We start from the raw sequence: 19,373 nt of genomic DNA, 5'->3' as shown, positions 1-19,373 counted from the left end.
ATCCACACTTGCCCGCACAAAGCACAGGTGGGAGCCTCCTTCCCTCCCCACCATTCCTCTAGCCCGCAAGCTTACCGAGCCACCTCATTTCCTGGTGGCTCCAGGGCCTGGCATGGAGAAGAAAGCCTTTGTTTTCCTCCCAAGAGCTGTTCCCTTTCTGGAGGAGTGTGGGCTGGGGAGCAGCAGCCCTGTGTAGGGTATGATCAGTCCCAAGTGCCCAACCTGGGACCGCTGAGGTTCTTGGGGACAGTGAGGCTGGGGCTTCAGGGCTTGCCCCTCCCCTAGTTGGGCACAGGCAGCCTGGAGTGGTGGGCTGTAGAAATGAAAGATTCCCCTGGTGTTTCTGGAGCCACCACAGAACACACGCGCTGTCCCAAGGGGGGACCAGGAGGACTTTCCATCTTGGTTCAGGAAGATGTGGGTGGGAGTGAGGGTGGCCTGTGGTGCTGCTGCACTGCAGACTGGGGCAGAGGACCCAGCAGCTCCTGCACCCACCCCCTGGTCTCCCCGAGTGCCCCCATTGTGTGGGGACCCTCCCTCCACCTTGGTGACAGCCTGGGGACCCCCAGTAATGTCACCAGACCCCCTGGAGCCTCTGCCTGCATGAGATAAGAACCACAGCACAGCGCGTTGGTATACATCATACATTTATTAGTGAATATCCCTCTCAAAATCAGCCACAACATTAAAAAAAATAATGATTGCACTACTTGGTCAAGCAGAACTAGCAACTTTCATTTTAAAAAAAGTACAAATCTGTTAAAAATTTCAATCAGTATAATACACATATATATAATACAACATACTAGTTATGTTAAATGCTACAAAACCAATATGATTCCAATGGAATGGAAAAAAAAAACCAAACACTTTTAGAGCTTTAAGAACCTTTTTTTTTTTTCTATATATTAGCCTTTTTTCAAATACATACATGGGAAAAATGAGGTAACTGTAAAATGTGCAAGTAACAGAGCAAAAAAAATTATATATATATATTTATATATATATATATATATATAAAAACTTTCTAACACAGAACACACGTCCTAGCACCTTCCGGGGGCCGCGGGGGTCCCACTGGAGGGCCCGGGGACTGGTATAATAGAACAGTAAACAGTCCACTATCCCACCACAGGAAATCATTGGTAAACAGTGGTATCTACAGCGCAGTCAGCAATCACAAACACCCTAAATAATTGTTTTTTAGTATTTTTTTTGTAATTTTTTTTTGTAATTTTTTTTTTTTAAATGATACTTTTAGCTGCTCATTGGAATAAATTCTGCAGCACACGAGCTGTGAGCTTTCGAGTCGCCGTCAAAGGACCGTAAGGCTTTCCTGGCTCCCTGGGCACCGCGAGGGCGGGAAGGGACGAGGGGGCGTCTCCGGAGGCGCGAGGCCGCCGCGCGGCACGGGGACTCCTTTGGTTATCTGTCACTGAGCGAGGGACGGGGAGGGGACCGGGATCCTGCCCAAGGGGCACCGAGCCCAGCGGTGCCAGCGCCCGCGGCGCACCCGGTGGCACCAGGTCGGGAAAGGGCGGCAAGGGGGAGCCAGCCAATGGTAACTCGGCATGTGCTGCCCCCCTGCGCCTGACTGGCTGGGCAGGGAGCGGGGCCCGCCCCCCCCCGGGAGAGGCCCGCTGAGTGGCAGAGGCAGTGCGCGGCCCTCCGCAAATCGGCAGCGGGCCCACCTTCAGCAGCCCGGTGATTGGCACCGCGCCCCAGGCCTATGGCGTGGCAGCGCGGGGAGCGCTGTCCCGCCCACCCCCAACCCTGCCCTCACACCCAGCCCCGGGGCGGTCGGGGCCCCGCGGGGCCCGGCCCCGCCGCCCGCCCCCCGCCCCGCGGGGAGCAGCCCTCCCCCTCCCGCCCCGGCCCCTTGCACACGCCGCCGCCGCGGGTGCCCCCCAACCCCCCCGGCCGCCGCCTCCCACCCGGAGGGGCGCAGGCCCCGGCGGGGAACGGCCCTGAAAGTCTCACGGTCCTGCTGTGGCGTTGCGGACATGTGCAGTACAGTGCATGGCAGTATCAGCTGAGCACAAAAACCCCTCTCCCCACCCCCCTCACCCCACAGCCGGCTACACGTAGCCAAGACCACGTTCCAAGCTGGTCAGACATGCATGCATATTTGTGAACATTTACATAGGGCTGGCACCGTCCGCTCGGAGGCTGCCAGGCGTCAGCAACGCGCCGCGGGGGGCCGGCCCGACCCCCCCCGCCTCCCACCCTCCTCAGTAATTAATCATGCAAAACAACTTCAGCCACGCGGGATTGTTGGAGTCGGGCGGCGGCAGCTCCTCCCCGGCCCTCGGCGGGCAGGGGGCTGCGCGGCGGGCAGGGGGCGGCGCGGCGGCCAAGTGCTCGCAGCTCCCCCCACACGGCCGCGCACAGAGAACACGCCGCCCGGTTAGAGATGAACCTCCCGCTGCGGGGACCGGGGGCACCCGCCGCAGCCCCCCGGCTGGACACCCCCCGCACGCCGCCCAGCCAGCGGGACAGGGGCGCGGGGCTGTTTCGGTTTATGGCGGCGCGACGCAGAAACAACGGTGGGAGCTGGGGCGGCACATCGGGGCCACTGCACGGCCATGGGGCTGGGGTCCCCCTTGGGCCTGGCTGCCTTGCAGCCCCACGAGCTGTGCCGGCTGAGCTGAGCGCGGGGGAACGAACGGGGAGAGGGGCCGGGGCCGCACCAGCATCATCCTCCCACCGGGGGAACAGCCCGAGCAGCCATAGCTCTCCAGGGCTCCGGAGGGCAGCTGAGGCAGGAGAGGGGCTGTGTGCGGGAGCGGGGACAGAGCCGCCTCTGCCCCGGACACGCCGCGGGGTTGCTGGTGTCCCACCTTGGCCGCGCTCCACTGGCCGCCTCCTCCGGCTGCCCCTGGGGCTGCCCGGCGCTCTGGCTCGGGGTGGCGCCGGCATCAAACCCGTGTTGCTCCCTCCTCTCTCCTCCCCGCGTCCTCCGCGAGCAACGCCGAGGGGAGGAGCTGCCTGCGCACCGCTAAGTCAAACGGCCATGAAACCAAAAACGTGACGGAAAAGGAAACGGGGAAAAAAAAATCCCAAACTCTACCATGAAAAAAAAAAAAGAAGTGACAAAGGGAAAAGACACTATTTCCCTAGTGGAGTACAAAGACCTGGAAAGTGATGGGAGCAACAACAGCATCTTTGGAGCGCGGAGGGCACGGCCACGCGCCTCCCGCCTCCAGCACAACACGATTCGGGGCCCCAGGAGCGCAGCGGGCAGGCGTCCGGCCGAGTCCGTGCCCCGGCGGGGAGGAGGGGGCAGCCAGGAGCCCGGACTGCTCAATGCTCACCACATCTGAGGAGAGGCTTTGGGGAGGGGGGGTAAGCGCAGGGTCAGGCCCTGGCAGCGGCCCCCGCCCCTGGCCCGGCGTCCTCGTCCTCTAGCGAATTGTGCGGCACAGCGCCCGCCAGCCTCAGTCCGCCTCCCGCTGCACCTCCGACGCGTCCGCCCGGCAGATGGGGCATGTGCGGTTTGCCTGCAGGCAAAGGGAGATGGGGCGAGTGAGTGGGCACCCGGGCACCCCGTCCCTTCACGGTGGTGCCAGCAGCACCCCGTAGCGTGCCTCACCCTGGGACTACCCCATCCCACCCAGCACAGTGCTCGGCCCCTGCTCCCAATGCGTCCTCTGTTGCACGGCACCGAGGCCACCCAAAAGGCAGCACCCTGTGCCTGCAGCACCCCAAGAACTTCCCCCCCTCCCTGCAGCAGGCACAGGGCAGTACCTTTAACCATTTGTCGACACACTTGGCATGGAACTCGTGGTTGCAGGGCAGGACGCGGAGAAGCTGCCGGGCCTCGAAGTCGCTGAAGCACACGACACACCTGGGGGAGGCAGCCATCAGCGCGGCCCCACTGCACACCCATGGTCCCCGCCACACACCATCCTGTCCCCCCACCAGGCAGCCCCATGCCCCCCACCCTGGGCTCACTTACAGGGTCTGCTCAGACTGGTGGCTCTCGGGGTTGAAGCGGTAGGACGGGAGGTGCTCAATGTCTGCTTTGGTGAGTCCTCGTGGCTTGGCCTCCCCCAGCCGCTCGGCCAGGTTCAGCAGCGCCTGCAGGGAGATGCAGAAGCCAGCTCAGCTCAGTTCATGCCCCAGCACAGCACCGCTACGGGTTCCCCACACCCCGGCAGAGTGATCCCAAAATCACCCACCCCATCACCCCATGGGAAAGCAGAGCCAGCATACCTCATAATTCTCCATCTCCACATCATCCACGTCCAGGTCTAGGCTGATCGTCGGCCCCACGGCCGTCGGCGACACAGGAAGCATAGATCTGGGGGGAAGGATGGGGCGGTCAGCGTGGGGCTGCAAACCCCAACCTTTGTCCTGGCACCCCCGGGGGGCAGAGCTGCCTGTGCCGATGCTGTGCCTCCCACCGGCAGTGCCACCCCTGCCCCGAATGTCCCACTGCATCTCCCTGGTACTCACAGGAAATAGGGCAGGAAGCTCGGGTAGTACGGGGGGGGCGGCGGAGGGGGTGGCGGGGGGGGCAGCGCCTGCTGCAGCCGGTACCGCTGGGCGTTCAGCCGCCGGGGCATCATGTGGGGGTATGGCTGCAAGGAGAGACGGGGAGCTCAGAGCCAGGCCAGCCCCGCGGCATCCCCCCACGGCATCCCCCCACAGCATCCCCCCACAGCATCCCCCCACGGCATCCCCCTACGGCATCCCCCCACGGCATCCCCCCACAGCATCCCCCCACGGCATCCCCCTACGGCATCCCCCCACGGCATCCCCCCGCCCCTCCGCGAGACCGAGACTCACCACGCCGAATGGCAGTTCTTGGTGAAGCGGGTCGTGGGGGAGGTAATGCAGCGGTACAGAGGGGGACAGTGTGGGAGTGTGGTGGGATGGGGGGTAAGTGAAGCCCGCGATGGGGTGCTGCTCCCCTCGCAGGTCCACGTCATTGTCTATCCTCTGCAGAGGCTGTGGGGAAAACAGTTAGGCTGGGAGGAAAGGGCCGAAATTACACCACCCCAGTGCTAGCAGGACAGAGGTAACCTAGGCGTCCCACTCACCGCCCCCAGCTCACACCCATGGGGGCTGCAGAGGGACAAGACCTCAAGGTGGTCTTTGCTGGGGCCTCAGGGTGCACCGTGTCCCCAGCCTGTGCCCCTGCCCGGACTCACCATGCGTGGGTGCTGGGCTTGAAGAGGTAGGAACTGCCCCAGAGGGGCCATATGGGGCGGCTGGTGGGGGGGCACTGGCGGCGGGGGTGGGTGCAGGATGTAATGGTCGCTGGAGATTATGGGGGGGAACGTCTGGTAGGAGACGGGGAGCTGTTGCATGGCGCATGCCTGGATCAGCTGCGGGGCAGAGAGAGAAAAACGGGGGTCAGACACCCACCGTGGCCATGGGTGCACACCTGCCCCCTCCCCAGGGCCTCTAACAGCCCCTATGCCCCCAGAAATTCGCACTCCCAGTGGGCTTGCGTACCCACAGCCCAGGCTGTCCCCAGGTGTCCCCCGATGACTCACCGGGGGCGGGAGGCAGCAGAGCGGGTAGTGCTGTCCACTGAACATCACTGAGCATGCTGGGAGCTGCTGGGTGCTGCACCCAGGGATGTGCTGGCCGGCGTGGATGGGGAAGCCTTGTGTTGTGACAGTGGTAACCGTGTAGGAGAGAGGGACGGCTCCCTGGTGCACCTGAGGACGAGGACCCGAGGGCACAGTCAGCGTTCAGCCCCAGCTGAGCTGCCCCCTCCGGGCAGGGATGCAGCAGGTCACTGAGCACCCAACGCTGGGACACAACCACCCAGCACCTCCATCCCACTGGTGTGGCCGGAGGATTGGGGCTGAGCGTAGGCTTGGGGTTGAGGTGGGTCTGGAGCCCTCTTTGCTCCCCACAGACAGGCTGGCACAGCCACCAACCCAGCACCACCACCGCAGACAATGCCTGGCAGCTGTGACACGAACAACCCTACGAGGGGACCATCCAAGATGGCAGGGGGACCCCAAGATTTAAGTGCTCAGAGGACAAGAGCACCAGTAGGCTCAGGGCTGTCTGCTCTCGGCAGCAAGTGACCAGCCAGAGGGGACACATGGACACATCCTGGGACCGCTTCCCCGGACACCAGCCCAGAACCACCAGAGTCAACCCTTAGGACTGGGGAGGGGAGCTGCAGCACCTACCTGGTCATGCAGATCCACCATGAATGGGTTCTGGTGGGGGGGGTGAGCGGCTGGGTGAAGCATTCGTGGCGGCGTGCTGGGGAGAGCGTAGACGCGGGGCTCATCTACAGGGATGTGCGGCTGCTGGGGGAAGGCAGGGTGCAGCTGGGGCTCATCCTGGCCCAGGGGGGTTGCCAGAGGTCGGTCGTGTCGTCCCCACTGACGCCTGGCAGGGGGGCTGCAGGGCCACCGCAGGAGAGAAACAGAGCAGGAGTGACCCCCCAGGCCAGGGGCACTGCAGCCCTGAGCAGGGTGGCTGCAGGTGGGACACTGCCAGCCCGGCTCCCAAGGTGAGATGCTCAGGGCATCATGCCCGGCCAGGCTCCTTGTCTGGCTGGGCAGCTCCAGAACCAGCTCCTCTGCGCATCCTGCACGTCCCCCCAAGCACAAAAGGGGCCCCTGCTCCCCAGGGACCCATCGGCTGGGCCGGGCGGACACGATTCCCTGCTGCAATCTCCCTCCGAGCCTCCTGGGAGCCGGCACCTTGCCCCAGCAGGACCATGGAACTGGCCCCGTGTCCCCACACACCATGGGTGACAGGGCTCCGCACCGCCCTGCGCCCCGTACCTTCGCCGGAGGTGGTCGGGGCTGCTGCAGGGTCCCCCCGAGATACGGCGCTGGTTAAAAGGGGCAGAGGGTGGCCGCCTATTCACTGCCAGTTCCCATGGTCGCATTGGTGACGTCGGGAGGCAGATGGGCGCACGGGACCTCAGGCTCCAGGCAGGGTGAGACACCAGCACCTTGGATCCTGCGAGAAGGACAGCGGGTCACAGCACCCCAACCCCAGAGGGGCACAGGGCTGCAGGAGCCCCAAATCCTCCCTACATCCCAGGCTGGGAGCCAGGTCACCCTTCCCATGCCCGGCCCCGTCGCCTGCACCGCACAGTGACTCTGACCACCCCAGTGCCACTCTCCTCACACGGCTCAGCCGCCTGCTCGCTCCCTGCAGGGATGGTAACGCTGGAGCTCTTGCTGCTTCAGGACCTAGGCCTGTGACCACTCCATCTCCTCAAGGAAGAGCCTGTCCCCCCCTCCGCTGCGCCGGCAGAACCACCTCCCCATGCAAGACACGGACACTGAATGAGAGTTGCACTTGTTTTTAGCACAGAGAAAAGCAAGTGGCGAAGGGCCCCGCAGCTGCGGTGGTGTCTCCAGCTGATGGGGAGCTGGGACCGTGGGGGGGGGTTCCTGCACATCCTTGGCCACGGCGGGCTCCAGCGCAGCTCTATGCGCTGCCTGCTCTCACTGGGCTCCTGCACGTTGTACTGTGGACTGATGGTGCTGTCCCAGTGACAGGCACAGGGGACTGGTGGGGGACAGCGGGGCGTATGGTCCTGCTCTGGCTCAGTCTGTGCACGTCAGCTCCCTGCTGCACAGGGGGCACAACCACACGGCCCCATGGAGAGCGGACAGACACGGGCTGTGCTTGAAGCCAGGCGAGCAGCTTTGCTCCAGGGCTGCAATGTCACACCTGGGTGACAGGCACCATGAACCACTGTGGGAAGTCACCGGGACAAGCTCTGTGCCACACACGGGTCTCTTAAGCTCACCCTCACCTACTGTACCATTTTGGAAGCTGAAGGGAGATTTCTCCATGCTGGAGGTAAAAGGAAAAAAACAAAAGCTGCGGGCTGAGCCCCTCCAGGAGCCTGTCTGTGGCTACACACAGGGAAGAGGCTGCGCTCAAGGACGTGTTTTTGCTCCACGGGTGTTTTATTCTGTCCCTAAGACACTACCCACAGTGCCAGGTGGGTGCCCCACCACTGGGCTAGTGGCAGAGGTACAGCGGCAGCCCAGGTTTAACCCTGCTCCCCCAGGAGCCTTCCCGAGGTGTTACTGGTTCCAGTTGCACATCCCCACTCCAGACATACGTGGTACAAGGGTCCTGCGTGACCCGGCCGGCACCGTCCAGCCCAGACACCGCAGCGATGGGCTGGGGGCCGAGCAGCGCCATGGCAGAGGGAAACTGAGGCCACGCAGGGCTCACCGGTCCGGGACCCCCGGAGCACCCAGGACAGCACCTCGAGCACACATCTCCCGCAGGCAGGACACCCTTGACCTGCCCAGAGGGTGGTGGCCAAGGGGCACAGGGTGACCCTGTCCTAGAGGTGCCCAGCCCCGTCCTGCCCCAGCCATCACCCCTTAAGGCACCCACGCTCCCATCCCACGCGGGCACACCCAGCTCCCTCCCTCGCACTCACAGCTGCGAGCCCGCGGCCATCCCAGGCAGGGTCACCGTGACCCCGCGGAAGCCACCGCAGCGCCGGAGCGAAGGGACCTCGGGCCCCGCAAGCCCTCGGTGAGGCGTGGGGGGGCGGCGGCTCCGGGCCCGCGGAGAACAAAGTTAGCAGCGCGCCAGCGCTCACGCCCGGTGCCATCTGCTCGGGCAGCGCCGGGCTCCGGGGCTGCCGGGGGAGCCGCCCGCCCCGCCATCGCCTCCCCAGGGGTCCTGCCACCCGCCGCAGGGTCCCTCCCGGCACCCCGGGCTCCCCCGTCCCCCCGGCTGCCCCGTCCCGGCCGTTCCCACGCGAGCGCCGCCAGCTCTCCCGGGAGCGGGGTCACCGCTGGCCCCGGCGCTCCCTTCAGACGGCCGCCCCGCCGACCCTGACCCCAAACGCGAGCGCAGCCCCTGGGGTCTCCGGTCCGGCGGCGCAGGGCGGGCGAGCGGCACATCGCACCCCGGCGGGCGCAAAACCCCGGCGGGTCAGCCCAGCGTGCGGCACCCCAGCGGGGCACCCCAGCCTGCAGCCCCCGCCGCGGGTGCACGGCCCGGCCGGCAGCCCTGGCCCCCCCACTGTGGCGGCAGCGGCGGCAGAGCCCCCGGTGCCCGGCCGGGCGCGGAGCTGTGGCTTTAAGAGCGGCCGCTCCGGGGCCATGTGCTCGGCGCCAAACAAAAGCAATAACAAAGGCGGCCGCCGGGCCCCGCCGCCGCCGCCCGGGGCAGGTGCCGCCGGGGGTCCGGGAGGCGGTCCCGCCCCCGCCTCCCCCCGCCCGCACCTACCTGCACCGATGGCCTGGGCCGCCGCTCCGGTGCTGCTGCGGCGCCCCCGCCCCCTCCCGCCGCTCTTTGTTCGCCGACGCCGGGCCCGGGCCTGCCCCCCCCCCACCCGCCCGCCGCCGGCCCTCCCTCCCTCCCGCCTCCCGCCCCCCGCCGGGCCGGCCCCCTCCCCGCCGCCGCTGTTTCCGGTGCCTCTTTGTTTTGCGCGGCGCAGGGCGGCGAGGCCGCCGCGGCGGGCCGGGGCAGCTGCCGCCGGACCGGAGAAGCGGGGGGGGGTGTGCTCTGCCCCTTTAAGAACGGCGGCGGCGGGACGTACCGGACCGAGTCACAACACTCAGCGGCCCCGGGGGCGCGCGCGGCCGGCGGGGGGGCGGGGGGAGCGGCGCGGCGCGCAGCCGACCCACGTGACCAGGCGTGTCACGCTCCGCAGCCATCTTGGAGGCGCGCGGCCGGGCCGGCACGGGGGGCAGCACCGGGACCAGCGGCCGCGCCGGGAGCGCCGGGCACCGCCCGCCCGGGAAGGGCCCGCTCCCCGCCGCCGCGGGACTGCCGCTCCGGGACTGCCGCCGCGGGCCCGGCTGAGGCGGCACCGCCGGCGTCACCCCCTCCCTGCCGGCAGCGCCGTGAGCCCGGTGGTTCGTGAGGACAGCAGCCCCCTGTGCCCGCCACTCCCGGCAGCCCTGCTGCCGCTGCCCGGGCACGGCGGGGCAGCAGCTCGGCCCCCCGGGCCCTCCCACGCCCGGACGGAGAAGCCCCTTGTCCCGCTCAGCACGGCCGGCCCGCCCTCCCCCGGCCGGCCCAGCAGCGCGCCCGGGGCTCTGCACCCAGGACGCATTCGCGGGCGCCAGAAAGGCCCGTTCTGCTCCGGAAGAGCCGCCCGCTCCCGCCGCTCGGTCACACGAGGGCTCCCGGAGCGGCTCCCAGAGGCGCATGTGCAGGTCGGCCGGGCGAGGGGCTCGGCCGTGCAGCGCCGGGTCCGCAGGCTGCGCTACCGCCTGCCCGGCTCAGCACCAGCCAAACGCGGCGCCGGGGCAGCACACGGCAGGGGCTCTGCCGAACGCCAGGGGCCGCATCCCTACAAACTTCCCCGGCCTACAGCGCACACTTAGAAATTCCCAGGTAGGCGAGCCGGCCGGCAGCCCTGATGTAATGCCTGTAAACCAGCCCGCCCCTCACAGCTGGGCTTTAAAGTGCCAGCAACCAAAACGGAGCTAATTAATTTGTAACATCACCCACCCCTTTTAAAGTAAACCTCAGGTCAGTGATTTAATTCTGCAGGTTCGTCATCCTGATGAGCAACTGGATTCAGTTTTGTCCCCTCCCAGGTCTCTCTCTTCACCAGCTCTCACCTCCTCACCCTGAATCCCAGTGCACAGGAGGAACCCCGCCAGCCTCGAGGGAACCCCACACATGGGGTATCCCAGGAGAAGCTCCTTCTGCCACGACTGTCAACAGCACCACAGCCAACTGCTTCTGTCCCTGGGGCAGGGGACACATGGGACAAGAAAGCAGCACGGCAGGGCAAAGGGCAGACCTATGATGGGGTCAGACCCTTGTGCTCAGACAGGCACCCCAAGAAGGGACAGCCAAAGCGCTAAATCCTCAGCCTGGACCTGAAAGCTCACCCTCAAGGTCTGCTCCACTGCAGCCTCTTTGCTTCAAGAGCTGGGGACTAGAAGCAAGAGGAGGAAAACAGCGCTCTGCACTTTGACCTTGCCACCATTGGCAGGCAGAGGCAAAACCTTTACAAGGCTGCCTGGACATGGCCTGATCCTGGGCAGGGCAGCAGCAGCAGGCAGGGGTCACGGATGGCGGATATCTGTGCAGACACCCCCCCAGCCCACTCCAGCGTCACCAGCTCCCCCGCAGCTATCAGTGGCCTCAGGACGGTGTCAGGAGAAGCCCCCGATGGCACACGGCTTGCCGGTGAGGCGCTGCTCGTGCTCCCAGCCGGGCAGAGCAGGGTCCGGCCACGCTGTGAGTGGCTGTGCTGAGGCTGCCCAGCCAGCTCCAGCCAGGACAGGGCACCGCGCATCCAACCGCAGGGTGAGGGCAGGGCCAAGCAGCTCAGTCTGCCCCACGCCGTGTCCAGAGCACGGCCACGCACACAGCCACCAACATCACACTGCCCCAAGTGCAAGAGCTCTGACTCCACGTGCCAGGCGAGGAGCCCAAGTGATGCCTCTCCAAGCTACTGCACAGCCAGCCATGCACAGCAGCACTGGCCAGTGCCTCTAGGCCAGGACAAGGGGTCTCCAGTCCAGCCACCAAGACCTGTGACACCCCAGGTGAGTGGGACCCCCCATGCCAAGCAGCAGCCTTAGAAAGCACTCAGCCTGTGGGGGCTGCTTGGGCTTAACCCACCCACTCCACAGCCAGCGGGCAGCCCATCCTCTCCCGCAGGAGAGCCAGGAGCAGCAGAAACGAAGCCTCGTCAAGCCCAGGCTCTTTACGACACCATCTGCTGCCACAGACGCGCTGCCTCCCTTGCCCCATATATAGGTCAGGTCTGTGACAGGATTAGCCAGGGCGATTCGAGCGGTGTGAGCACATCTCCCACTGGAGGTATGCTCTGGCCCACCCTCTCCCCAACACCCAGCATGCCAGCGGCTCATCTCTGTGCTCTCCCCAGCCTCTCCCCCAAGTCTAGAGAGAGGAAGAGGCCCCAGATCCTACTCTCCCCTCACCCTGGAAAACAAGTAGGAAGAAACACACACCAAGCACTCAGAAGCTCTCAGGCTGCAGAGAGAGCAGCAAGAGTGTCCCCACCCTACCCAAGGCCTGACACAAGCACCAGGGGACATTTGACACCCCAATATCAGCAGCTACCGTAGGGTGAAGCGCTTCTCTGCTGGGGAGACAGGGAGGCGAGGAGCCCCCTCCCCGCACACCCCGGTGGAGCCGAGTTCCCTGGCAGCAGAGGCAGGACGCCTCTGCCACGATCACACGCCGCCCACTCACACCCCCGGACTGACAGCACTCCCGTCAAACGCCTCCAGCCACACACACGTGGAGGATGCTGACACGAGGAGCGAGTAGCTGCACAGGCAGCGGAACTGATAACGCCTGGTTTCCTGTCGATCTCTCCCACGTGGATTCTCTGATGTCTAATAGCAAGGCTGAGCTGCACTGCAGAGGGAGAACTAGCAGCATCTTCCTCCCCACAAGCCAGAGCCTGTAGCGAGTCTTTGAGACAACTACCGCACCTGACACCTACCACAACTGACATTATCCCACAAGCTCAAAGTGGAGAGAAGACTCACAGATAAACAGTAAACTTCACAAGCGTTCATTTCCTCAGGACAGGGTAAATAATCTGCAGATTTATCTCCACCTTCCTTCATTTTCCCTAGAAACATCCACACAAGCCAAAAGCATGACAAGAGGGCTGCTGGTGCAGCAGTCGGGTCCAGCTGGGGCACGTCTGTAGTTCAGCAGCATCAAGCAATGGGATGTGTCATCTGCTCTCCTGGGCAGACTCTTCTCCCCAAGACAGAAGCACATTGAAGCACACTCACCTCTGTCTGTCCGGGCACCCTGCAGCAGCCAGTTCCACAGCTCAGTTGCACATGGGTAGGGGGGAAGAAGAAGGAACACTGCCACATCTGTCCCCAACCTGCTGCCTGGGCAGCCTCTCTGGTCCTCCCCTTCCTTCCTACCACGAGACACTGCGGTTCAGGACTCTTTTCTCCTCTGCCCTTCACATTTTAGCTCTCCTTTCACACAGCTCTTTCTGAAAACCTCTCCCTGGGCAGAGCCAGCCCCAGACACAAGGATTCAGCCCCCATCCCCACACAGCATCCCTGGGAGTCCCCAGCTCACCTGCCACCTCTCCACGAGCATCCTTCCAAGTCCAGCCCGCTCTCTACATGCCGTGGGCAGCGTTAATAGCGTCTGCCAAGCGAGCGGCCGAGGGCAGGCAGGGCTGGGCTCCAGACACCTTCCCCGCTGCTCTGCCAGCTGGGCTCAGGCTGGACCCTCCGCCCCTCCCCGCTGCCCTTCTGCCGCACCGGAGCGGCAGCGTCTGCTGTCGCGGCTCCGGCAAAGGGATTCGGGCAGAGCCAGAGGCCGGCGAAGAGCAATTTCCTTACCGCTCAGCAAAACGAAGTGTCTCTTCAAAGTGCTAGTGACAGTCAGGAAGTTGGGTTGGGTGTTTTGTTGTGCATTTTAAGAAACCTGCAGGGACACTGACAACCTGCAATGATCATTTTCAGAATGGAGCTCAAAGAAATTCATTATTTTCAACAAACACCTTCTTTTGTCTTTGATTTAAAATTTGCCAAGAGGCTGCTTACAAGATGCATCAAAACAGGCAGTGACCACTGCCTTAAGCGCAAAGGAGGTTTGCTGCAATACCTCCTCAGCACATTGCTCAGAGAACCCCACACCGGTGCCTGGGGATGGTTTTAAGAGCAAAAACACGACTTCCAAGCTGACAGCCCCTGAGCACAAAGCGCGACTGTGCGGTGACAACAGAGCAGCCCGGGGCACAGGAGCTGGCTGACCTCTGCTACAGCTCTCGCTGGCGGATTTTTATTGTTCACCACTTTGCCAACGTGCAAGCACAGAGAGAAAAGCAACTCTGACACTCGGCTCAACATGCAAACACAGCCAGGGAACCCCACCAGTACAGCAGGGAAAAGAGAACCTGCCAGAGGAGACCACGGTGCAGCCAGACTGGGGGGAGGAAGGACCAGAGCACGGGCCCTCTCTTCCCGGGGGTGACAGTGAGGGGTGCTGGAACCCTCGGTCACCACCACGCAGTCTCACCCGAGATGAGGCAGCTCGTAGCACACAGCATCGCAAGCACAGTCAAGCTGAAATCCCTTGTCTTTCTTTCCAGGGTAACCAAGGAAAGCCCACAGCTATAGGTCCGCAGCCAGCAAGGCCAGGTCTCCAGAGACTGGGCTGCAGCTGGAAAATAATTATTCCCAAGGCCTGGCACAAGCGCTGCTTGCTGGGACACTGCTCACCTCACCCACTGCCACGCATGCAGCAGAACGGGGAGCCCTCCCAAACCACCCCGCTCCAGAAGCCTCAGACACCCCACATTGGACATGGGCCCCCATGGGCTGCTCGAGCCCACCAGGACGTGGCTCCTGCTCTGAAAGGCTGAGGACTTGCAGGTGCAAGGGCAAAGGAAAGGGCCAGGCTGGCTTCCCGGCACCCGTGCAGGCTGACAGCACAGATCCACGCTGCTTCCCACCAGAACTGACCATCCCGGGGGGCCACACAACATCCTTGTGCAGCTCCGTGACTGCAGGGCACAGGGCCTGGCTCTCCTGAGCTCCTGCTAGCTGGACGTTTAACAGCCTCTGGGAGGGCTCTCCAGCACCAGCAGCTTCCTCAGATATTTCGCCAGCCTCTAACACATCAGACTGGCACCCTGTGTGCTGCACCTGCCTGGTTGGTACGCGAATCCCTTGGCCAAACATTCACCTGCACAGGGCAGGTGATACACCACGTTTCTCCAGCCCGCCCTGAGCAGGGAGCCAAGGGGTGGTGCGAAAATGCCGTGCACCCACTCCTCGATTCAGAGAGGAAAACCAAAAGCTCCGTGCTTTTCTGCCAAAAGCCAGCACTGTGCCGCTCCCCGCTGGCTGCCCGGCCGCCCCATGGTCACCTCACGTGACGGTGAAGCGGATGCACACGGGAGGAGTGGCTGTAGTGACAGCATTACAGCTTGTGTCCGACACACAGCTAAGCCCAGCAAATCCCAGCACTCTGCAGCTCTCATTTACAAACCCCACACGCTCTGCACAGGTATGCAGGCTTCAAGTGAGAGCTCGGCGCCCACAGCCCTGGGGAAACAACACCTGGGGGGAGACAGCCCAGCGAGCATGGGGGTCCCAAAATCTCAGATGTCCCCCAGCATGAGGACAGGCCCGCACCGAGTTGCCGAAAGCGCTCTTCTTACACCAGCCCCCCCATTTGGGCTGGGAGCACACTTTCCCAGGGCCAGCGCTTCTGACACCCCATGGGGGAGCAGAGACAGCTGGCAGGACAAGCAGGGCTTCGCCCCGTCCTGCTCTGCTCCGAGTGACTTTGCTTCACTCCCTGCCGCTGCCCCGGGGTGGCAGGACTTTGCCAGCTCTGCACACACCTGGAAGAAGTGCTGTGACACAAAGCCCGGGCCCTAGGTTGGTGGCTGTTATTTCATTCCTCTAACAGGTCCATAAAATAGGGATAATTAAATCTCTCCTAAACTCTCTTCCATTTAAAATAAAAATCTATAGTCCCTATTTCATTAGCTGGCTCTGGGTTTTACAGCTTGATCAATTCCCCTCGCACAGCCCTGGTCCCAGGCAGGCAGACACAAACACACAGCAGGCAGCTTCCCCAGTGCCAATCAATGGGGATTCACAAAGTCTCCTCTCCCGTTCTTTGTTCCTCACTTACCAAAGGGAAGCCACACGGCGCGGTAGGTAGGGACAGCGTGTGTGGCTTCAGAGGTCAGATTGAGCCCCTGGCAAGAGCAAAGGCAGCAGCAATGCTCCCAAAAACCCCAAAACACCCATGACCCCAAAGGCAAAGCAGCCCAGCACGCAGGTGAGGTGACACCTCTCCACTCACTCCAAGGTGAAGAGGGATGAGGCTCAGGCCTCATGGCCAACGGCTGGAATCAGAACCCTCCACAAGCACCAACTGGGAACCAAGAGCAGCTGCTCCTGCTCTGACCTCCCTGCGCATGAAGCAGAAGAGACTCACAGCAGGGACCCGAGCACATGGGTTCACCGTTCCCTGCCCTCCCCAGCCCTCCGCGGCTGCCCTGCCGTGCACTGCCTTGCCCCCGCTGGCGAGCCAGGCTGGTGGCTGGAGCAGCTGGGCTCCAGATGGCTCTCGCCACCCCGGCAAGCTTCTCCCTCTGCTGCAGCGGGGAGCTACCAGCTCCTGGCAGCAGATGGAGGGACCACAGCAGCAGCGGGAGCTGCACAGACAGCGGATGGGCAGCGAGCCTGCCTGCTCATGGAGCGGAGACAGTCCCGGGACAGCACCCAGGTGCCACCCAGCACCCATCACACCACTTCCATCTGCTCCAGATGCACATCCCTCCCTCCCACCTTTGCTCAGCCAGAAAGCAGCAAGATGCCACAGTCCCTGTCCTGCTCATGCCAGGAAACACCGCACAGACAGCCCTGACCCCAGCGAGCTCTGCCCTGGCCACACAGTGCCGGTGACACGCGGACCACACCACCTGGGCCTGAACCCCAATCCCTGCCATCCCGCCTGCGGGCGGGCTAGCATGCTGGTACCCACCAGGGGACATGAGGACAGGTCACTGGGACATGGGAACAGCCACATACCAGAGCACCCAGCTCCCAGCAAGGCTGGCGGGCACAACGCCCTATCCCCCCACAGCAAGTAATTGCACAGCTATGTGCAGCGGGGGGTGACACCAGAGCCTCCCAAACGCAGCCAGGCAGCTCCCACCTCACCTCCCATGCCAACACCTGCCCCGCTCCGCTGGCAGCGCTGCCGGAGCACAGGGGCCGCAGTTCACCTGCTAAACAAACCCGCCGCCCGAGGGGTGTGACACCGCAGAGCGTGGCTCCTGCTGCCTGGCCAGCCTCAAAACAGACACCCAAAGGTGACAAACAAAGGCACCCAGCAGGCACTCCGCATTAGCAGTATTTTTAGACACCACTATGGAGCCGGCCTTATTATTTTCATTGCAACGTGCATAATTACCCACCATGCACCGCAGTGACATCAGACGCAGCCTGTTCCCCTCCAACACCAGCGAGGCCAGCGGCCGCTCCGCCTCCCAGGGCTCCCGGCCTCGGGGACCCATCTGTCCCCCCAGGCTGTGCCCGCGCATCTCCCCAGGGCACGGCCCCGCCACTGTGTACAGGGAGCCAGCGGCAGAATCGAAAAGGGTGCAGGTGGCAAGGGAGCCCATGCTAGGCAGTGGCACAAAACAGCAAGGAGATAAGCATGGGGACAAGCTCCAGAGCTGCAAACACGCGTGGCCGCCTGTACCGGAGCACAGGGCTAGTGTAGAGCTCGTGTCCGAGATGCCAGTGAAAAAAAATGAGCCATGTTTGTGGGCAGAGGGGATGTCCCTGCACGGAGGGACAGCTCCAAGCTGCCTGTGGGGCTCAGCTCCTGCCCGGGCTGGCAAGCTCCGGAACAAGCTCCCTGCTGCCTGTACCCGCGTCCTCTGCGGGTCAGGGTTGCAATGGGTCCCACACACAGCCCGTGCTGCCAGCACCCACACCACAGGTCTCACCGCTGTGGGTGCCGTCACCCCATCACTTGGTGCTTATTTGTTTCCTACCTCTTCCCCATTTACAACTTTCCGAAGAGTTTCACCACTTCCCTTCCCAGCCCCTTGCACACGCTGGGGGCCCAGCCTGAGCCCGTCCCTGCTCACCGACAACGGGTCACGCAGCGGGGCCCGGGGGCTGGCAGCGGCAGCCGCAGCATCCCCGGGGTGCCCAGGGAGTCGAGGCCACAGAACCAGTCTCTGCAGGAGCCGCCGACTCGAGCCCGGCCGGGGACGCGGGAGCCGCCCGGGGAGCGGCCACGGCCGGGCAGCCCCGCTCCGCCGGTGGGCCCCGAGGGGCGGCAGCGCTCCGGCTCGGCACCCCCTGCCGCGGCCCTGCCTCTCCCGGGGGCTCCCCAAAACCCGGGGGCTCCTCCCGCCGGCGTGCGGCTGCCGGGGCACCGAGCGTCCTCCGCGGCCGCCTCCCCCGGTCCCGGGGTCCCGCACGGCCACCGCCCCCGCGGCCCGGGCCCTGCGCTCGGCCTCGGCGCGCTGGGGCCCCGTCTGCCCCGGGCACCCGTCCCCTTCAAGCCACCGCGCAGCGAGCCCGGCCCGGCCGCCCCCGCCGCGCCCCGCGCCCCGCTCGCCGCTCCGCCCGCCGCCCCGCGGGCCCGCGCACCCGCCCCGGGCCCTGCTGCGCCCTGCAGCAGCCCTGCCTGCCTCCTTCCCGGCGCACCGGGGCCGGCCCCCCCACCCCCCTGCACCGGCCCTACCTACCTCCTTCCCCCGGTGCACCGGGGCCTCCCCTCCCGAGCCCCGGGCCCCGCCCGCCGCCTTTTCCCCGTGCACCGGCTCTGCCCCGCGCAGCCCGGGCCCGCCGCCGCGCCCCGTACCTACTGGAGGCGCGCCCCGGCGCTTGCAGGCCGCTCGGTGCCTGCCCCGGCCCTGCCTGCCGCTCAGCCCGCTCGCATGGCGCGGCGGCCGGGCCCGCCGGGCTCGGTGTCCGTTCCGCTGCCGATCCCGCTCCGGCCTCGGCCCGGCCTCAGCCCCGCCTCATTGCGCCCCCGCGCCCACCGCCCCGATGGAACCGGCCGCGCCGCCCCCCGCGCCGCGCAGATGGGCGCGCCCACCCCCCCCCGCCGTACTGCACCCAAGAGCGGTGTCGGTGAAACCCAGCGGCGCGGCGGCCGTAATACTCCGAGTGGCAGCGCATCCCGCCCGCGGCCCGGAGTGCGCTGGGGAAGGTGCCCCCAGTCCTTGGGAGGAGCCCGGACCCCGCAGGTTCCCAGGAGAATAGAGGCAGAGGGGGGCAGGGCCGCAGAGACGGGGGTCCCACAAGCCCGGGGTCCCACAAGCCCTGGGATGTCCGTGTTTCCCCCTCGGCCTCCAAGCCTTTTTCTGCCTGAGCGGAGCTGCACAATCCGCCCTTGTCCCCAGCGGGTCCGAAGTAGGTCAGGAAGGCTGGACCGAGCCCCTGGGGAGGGGAGCAGGTGGCAAAGGGGCGCAGAGGGCCCCAGGCACCCGCCCTGGTAGCTGCAACACTGATTTGGTGCCCACCCCCTGTCCTGGTAAGACCCCGGTGTCCCCATCCCAGGGGACGCGGGGAGTTTCCCCAGCCCCTCTCTGGTCCCTGGAGTGGTTTGGGATCCCCTGGCATCCCTGCTGGCTCTGCATCCCTCCTGGGAGTTGGAGTCCCATGGGTGCAGGCTGGGATGGCACCCAGCGTGCGGACCTGAGGGGCTGAGGTTGGGGAGGGAGTGTGAGGCTGGGCTGGGCGGGAGCTGGGGTATGAGCACAAGGAATAAGGAAGATAAGAGAGGGATTTCTCACTCCTTAATTGCAGTTAATAATTGATAAACATGTTTACTGTAGGAGTCAAAGGTCCCTGGCAGCATCAGGGTGTGCGCACAGAGCAGCCTGCCTGGCAGCATCCCCAGTGACGCGAGTGCAGGTAAGGGATTTCAACCCCAGC

The 19,373-nt window shown here is 64.7% G+C and overlaps 1 protein-coding gene across 2 annotated transcripts; it reads right to left on the bottom strand.

Annotated features, from left to right (window-relative positions):
- Positions 1-2,005: 2,005 nt before the first annotated feature.
- Positions 2,006-18,426, bottom strand: RNF44 (ring finger protein 44). Of its 2 annotated transcripts, none has more exons than XM_080353172.1 (11): positions 18,295-18,426; positions 6,765-6,945; positions 6,159-6,375; positions 5,505-5,672; positions 5,157-5,333; positions 4,792-4,953; positions 4,459-4,583; positions 4,216-4,303; positions 3,959-4,080; positions 3,748-3,847; positions 2,006-3,500 (listed from the first exon to the last, which is right to left on the bottom strand). In XM_080353172.1, exons 2-11 carry the CDS (start codon positions 6,869-6,871, stop codon positions 3,438-3,440), a joined length of 1,329 nt encoding a protein of 442 aa, XP_080209298.1. In that variant the 5' UTR covers positions 6,872-6,945; positions 18,295-18,426; the 3' UTR covers positions 2,006-3,437. The 2 variants fall into 2 exon arrangements, with proteins under 2 accessions (XP_080209298.1, XP_080209299.1); XM_080353173.1 differs by having other exon boundaries at positions 18,299-18,426.
- Between the last annotated feature and the right edge of the window lie 947 nt (positions 18,427-19,373).

The sequence above is a fragment of the Nesoenas mayeri genome (genome assembly GCF_963082525.1).
Source record: "Nesoenas mayeri genome assembly, chromosome: 14".
Taxonomy (NCBI): Eukaryota; Metazoa; Chordata; class Aves; order Columbiformes; family Columbidae; genus Nesoenas; species Nesoenas mayeri.
The sequence above is the reverse complement of the archived record's forward strand: the minus strand, read 5'-3'. Positions and strand labels throughout refer to the sequence as shown.